This window comes from Nansenia antarctica, assembly GCF_963989245.1.
Source record: "Nansenia antarctica genome assembly, chromosome: 1".
Taxonomy (NCBI): domain Eukaryota; kingdom Metazoa; phylum Chordata; class Actinopteri; order Argentiniformes; family Microstomatidae; genus Nansenia; species Nansenia antarctica.
In genome coordinates, this window is record NC_137674.1 from 102976813 (window position 1) to 102982812 (window position 6000).

The window sequence follows — 6000 nt, forward strand, 5'->3', positions numbered from 1 at the left end:
GGAGACATTGGAGATCAAAACAGAACAGAGTCAGATGCTTTTTGCTGTGCTGTATGATACTGGTAGCAGAGATATTCACCTGTGTGTGGCAAGGTTGGCAGTTCGGCGGTTCCCTGACTGGGCAAGTTGAGCCAGAGACTGAACCCCAAATTGCTCCCAATGAGCGGGCCTTGCATGGTAGCTTGCCGCCATTGATGTGTGAATGTGTGTGTGAATGGGTGAATGAGAGGCCATTGTAAAGCACTTTGGAATAAGGCGCTATATAAGTGCAGTCCATTTACTGCTTTGAGGTGGTTTTGTTGTGTAAACTATACACCCTTTCTGTTCTGGTCGGTGACAGGGGGTTGTGCTGTGATTGAGTTGCAGTACTCTGGTGTGGGATATTTACATTTTTGGCATTTAGCAGACGCCTTATTCCAAAGCGACTTACAATCAATACATTTGAATACTAAGCATGTGAATCAGCAGTCCACTATTCGTTGCAGGAAGAGTACTCTAGCTCGGGCCCGGGGCCACTGATAGAAGGAAAAACCTTCTCCCTATTATCGCCTTCTACTATTATTATTATTTTATTTTTTTATTTTTTTTAAAGATATGCTTGGAACGGCTTACATGTCAAATACGTTTGGGGATAAATAAAGGTTAAACCCATTTTAAAAATAAAGAAATAAAAACAGTATACGCCAATACATCTACACACCCTTTCTGTTCAGGTTGATGACAGGGATCTTATCTCCTCCAGGTTTCAGATTGTAGGTCCTGACCACCCCGAGTTCCTCTTGAAACACCTAGAAGCGTTCACAACACGAAACATTAGACACAACAAAAACCTACTAACACATTTCTTATCTCAACAAACAAAAGAGAGGGTGGATTCCGGGGACAGGTCAAAGCTTATATTTGTTAACTGTAAACATTCTGGAGTTTTTGTGTAATGTGTGGGCCGGGGGGAGGCTGTGGAGGTAGAACTCGGAGAACAGGCTCATCTTAATGCAAGGAATGGTACCATTCCTCATTCCATACCGTTTCCCTGATTTACCTCCACTAGCCTCCATTGGAGTGGGAGTCCTGCTGTAATCAGTAACCATAGACAATGCATTGGCTATAGAGGTGAACACTGGGTGAAGGACACAGCCTATATACACTCACAGAACACTATACTATTACAAGATGTTGTGACATGATTGCATCATGATGCTGGTCAGCAACAATATTGAAATAGGCTGTGGCATTTAAGCGATGATTGATCGGTAATTGGTATTAACGGGCTCTAAGTGTGCCAAGAAAACATTCCCCACGCCATTACACCACCTGAAAGAATGAGAAGTGTTCGGTGAGTGTATATAGTAACTGTCATATAAGATGATGAATACAGTGTGTGTGTGTGTGTGTGTGTGTGTGTGTGTGTGGGGTGTGTGTGTGTGTGTGCATGTGTTTCAAGTTTCAAGTTCACAGTGTGTGCACGTGTGTGACCATGAACTCAGATGGTGTGAAGAGTTTAGTGAGTTCACCTCCACGACCCCGGGGAGGAAGGGGGAGGGGGACGGAGGCTCTAAGACCTTGGCTCAGGGTTCATACCCTATACAGGCCAAAACAGCACCTTAACAATGCTTATATACTGTACATATATATATATATATGTTTCTAGTGTAGTTATTAACTTCCAAATTAACAATACCTTCCAGATTAACAGTACCTTCCTTATTAACAGTACCTTCCAGGTTTGTGTGTGTGTGTGTGTGTGTGTGTGTGTGTGTTTGTGAGTGGTCCTAACCTGGAAGGTCAGGTAGAAGTCCTCCTCAACGTCCCCCTCGTAGGTGAGCAGCTCTCCGAGGCCGTGAGCCAGGTCCTGCAGGACAAACGCTCTCTGTCACACTGAATGACTCTCAATGGGATGTACAACACAGGCACTGAATAGGTGTAGCGGTAAGCTGTCATTATGCTGGTGAGATTGATCATTATGTGTGTGTGTGTGTGGTGCACGTGCATGCGTGCATGTCCTGATGGAAAATGTCAGGGGTTAGATACAGGGTTAGACACTGTATCTAACGCAGTTATGAGTAAAGAGTTGCTGGGACAGTATGACTGTATCCAAGCATCTAGACCACCAGCTGTATCCAGGTCTACTGCATCTGTCAGCACGCAATGATACGATGTTACAATGAACCTCCAGTGAACTTTAGGAGAGATAGAAACACTTGATACTGTTCACAGCATGGTGTAACATATTTACACTGGTGGCTGTCTGGTGCAGACAGTACCGCAGATATTACTGTACAAACACATGTTATAGTTATTATATTATACACACACACACACACACACATACACACACACACACACACATTATAGTTATACACACACACGTACACACACACATATTATACTTATTATATTATACACACACCTGCACACACACACACAGACAATGTGCACACATATATTATACTTAGGGATCCCTCCAGCTGTGTTACATAACGTTCTCTCAGCACAGTGGCTGGCATGGCTGTGCTTGTCCGTCATGCCTCAAAAGGGTTGGCACTTCACTACTGTGGTACCAGAGATCTGCCACCCTACGTAATCTAAAACCACCATGATATTTAATAAAGCATTCTCATGAAGACGGCAGAGGGAACGACGCTTCGCTGTGTTATGAAATGCAGGAAACAAAACAACCAAAACAACCAAAACAACCAAAACAGCCAAAACAATCAAAACAGCCAAAGGGAGGCAAACATCTCTCACCGTTTAGCAATTAAAAACACACTTTTCAACAGAGGCAACAGTCATGGGTGTAGCTATTGTGTACACCTTTCAGAATGAGAAAAACATAGGATTATGTTCATCATTCCACAAATTGAGCATAAAAGTTCAGATGAATCCTGCATTTTCAATCACAGATCAAGCATAATACTGCAACTACCGTAGTCAGTGCCAGAAGAAAGGTGTTCCAGCACGGAGAAAAAGATGAACTCTGGCTCTCCCTGCTGGTCAAAAATGGTACTGTAGGGGCGCTTAGGTGGCGTAGTGGATTTAGCGCTGACAATGTTACCGCAGGGCTCTCGGTTCGATTCCAGCCGCGGACATATCCTGCATGTAGTCCCTTCTCTCTCTCTCTCTCTCTCTCTCTCTCTCTCTCTCTCTCTCTCTCTCTCTCTCTCTCTCTCTCTCTCTCTCTCTCTCTCTCTCTCTCTCTCTCTCTCTCTCTCTCTCTCTCTCTCTCTCTCTCTCACCCATCCTTCCTGTCATAATCTCTACTATATCTGTCATTAAAAAGAAAAATATGAGTGGGACTGCCCCACTCAGAAAAAATAACGTAAAAAATAAATAATTTGGTACTGTTGGAATGATTACAAAAAACCCATCCCTTGAAGTAATGTCAAAGTAAGAGTAAAGAATAAAATCTCAAGTGGTCCAAGCAGGATTTCCACAACATCGATCTCATTAATAGAGCCATGTCCAATCAGTGAATTCTTCAAGTGAGGAAAAAGAAAAGAAAAAAAACTCTACAGTACTTAAATACAGGGCAAAGCTTTGCTTAACTTTCAATGCTTTACCATTTGATTCATTCATTAAATCAGAACACACTTACCGGCATCACCTGCTGAAGGTCTTCCATCGTGGGCGTTGCCATGCCGACGGGAGTGTTCTGGTCACATGGTAAGATGGGCGGAGTCAGGAGCTTCTTGTAGCAGTACGGGGGAAAGTGGATGTCCAGGGCGATGCTGTTGTACACGGCCAGACCCATGAGCTGACGCACACAGTCAAGGAGAGGTCAAGGACTGACCCAGAGACAGTTTAGGTTTGTGGTGAACGGTCATCAACAATGGGACTGAGGGCCTGTGTCTACCATGCCATATGGCCACCCACGGCCACGCCCTGTGTGTCTAAAACAGTATTCAGTACAGCAGGGGAGGCTGGTGGAGGTAGAAATCGGAGGACACAGGCTCATTGTAATGCGTGGGATGGAATGAGGAACGGTATCAAACACGTGTGTCCGTGTTCCATTCTACGCACGTGTTTGATACCGTTCCACAGTCCCTCCGTGCATGCGTTACAAACGGGTCCGTCCTCCGAATCCGGCCTCCGCTCCGGACCGATCATCCAACAACACAACAACACACAGACAAACACGAACACCCTGCACAACGCTCCTTGACATTCGGTTATTATTCTTCCAGAATGACAGATTCCATATTTGTATACAGAATGTACTGTCTTACTTGTCCAGAGTGTCTGGGCGGCTGTCCAGAGAACACACAGGAGGACAGGATGCACTCAAGACTGACTGGGCTGAACCACGCCAGGCCAGAGACTGGGGCTGAACCACGCCAGGCCAGAGTAAATGACTGCTTTGTGTTACAGCAGCACTGTGTTTGTTTGGGCCGCGTCAGCCAACGCCCTTTCCCACAAAACCCAGCAGGTGGACAGAACATTTAGTGCATTAATTCCCCAACGCCTGAAAACATGCACGCACGCACGCACGCACACACACGCACTTCGCACTCTCACTCACACACACACACACACACACACACACACACACACACACACACACACACACACACACACACACACACACACAGTCATAGTGAAAAGGCTCCAAGCTGCTCCATATGGTGTCCATATGAGAGGGAGAGGCTGATTGGCCGTGTTTCACATTTGACTGTGTGAACTCAAACAGGGCGGGTGCCTGGATTCCCAAGCTCATATAAACACACACATACAGTACACACGTGCATGCACATAGTCAATATAAACATGCAGACACTGTACAGCACACACGCACACCCATAGACATTCATGCATAAACAGCGTTTCACAAGCGGAATCGAAAAAAGTCAACAAGAGACTCGTTAGCAACGATGGCCAGTATTAGGCCTTACGTAACAACCAACCATCACACACGGTAGACAACCCAGAGGGTTGGAGCAGCACATGTGTTTCCGTTGGTCTGTAACAAAAGGTGAGTAGCCCAGGAGGGGTAGATCGCTACCGTATCGTAAAATTTCGCATTTTATTGTGTGCACACCAGGGGAGGCTGGTGGAGGTAGAAATTGGAAAACGGCCTCATTGTAATGCATGGAACGGAATGAGGAACGGTATTAAAACACGTGTGGCCAGTCCTGTCAAGCATTGGGAGAGTGGTGGGCTACATCTGTCCAAGAGGAGACAAGACGTCAGCTATCTCCACAGACAGGAGAGGGGGAATACCAGGACACTTGGGAAGTAACGGAGGGGTAACACCAGGACACTGAGTGGTATGAGAGAGAGAGAAAGAGAGAGGGAGGGAGAGTGGTATGAGAGAGAAAGAGAGAGAGAGAGAGAGAGAGAGAGAGAGAGAGAGAGAGAGAGAGAGAGAGAGAGAGAGAGAGGGAGTGGTGATCAGTATGAGAGAGTGGTGAGCAGTATGAGAGAGAGAGGGAGGGAGTGGTGATCAGTATGAGAGAGTGGTGAGCAGTATGAGAGAGAGAGGGAGTGGTGAACGGTATGAGAGAGAGAGAGAGATGGAGGGAGAGTGGTATGAGAGCGAGAGAGAGAAAGAGAGAGAGGGAGTGGTGAGCAGTATGAGAGAGAGAGAGAGGGAGTGGTGAACGGTAGAAGAGGGAGAGAGAGAGGTGCGCGGTATGAGAGAGAGACGTGAGTGGTATGAGAGAGAGAGAGAAGGGTGAGTGGTATGAGAGAGAGTCCTTCCAGTTCACACCCATCTGGATTTTATTAGACAGGTTGTGTTTTAGTGTCCTGAGCCCTGGAGAGGTGCCTTACGTGCCGATGTCTGTCTCTCTCTGTCTGTCTGTCTGTGTGTGTGTGTGTGTGTGTGTGTGTCTCTCTCTCTCTCTCTCTCACTCACTCACACTGCTCACCTCTCTCACTCCCTCTGGAATAAATAATACCTACACTTTTTATTTAGCGCTAAGAAAGACCAGCTCGTTCCTACACACGGATGGACAGACAGGCGGACAGACAGACAGACACACACACACACACACAACACACACA

General features: G+C 46.2%; 1 protein-coding gene across 1 annotated transcript in view; it reads right to left on the reverse strand.

The window, feature by feature from the left end:
* The window catches only part of LOC308155398 (putative E3 ubiquitin-protein ligase HECTD2), a gene marked incomplete at both ends in the record, with an annotated part of 28899 nt that overhangs the window by 5510 nt on the left and 17389 nt on the right, over positions 1–6000 (reverse strand). Inside the window, 3 exons of the mRNA XM_080528716.1 lie at positions 701–788; positions 1775–1849; positions 3593–3751. Of these exons, the coding sequence (XP_080384842.1) occupies positions 701–788; positions 1775–1849; positions 3593–3751 (322 nt within the window). The remainder of the gene's footprint in view (positions 1–700; positions 789–1774; positions 1850–3592; positions 3752–6000) is intronic.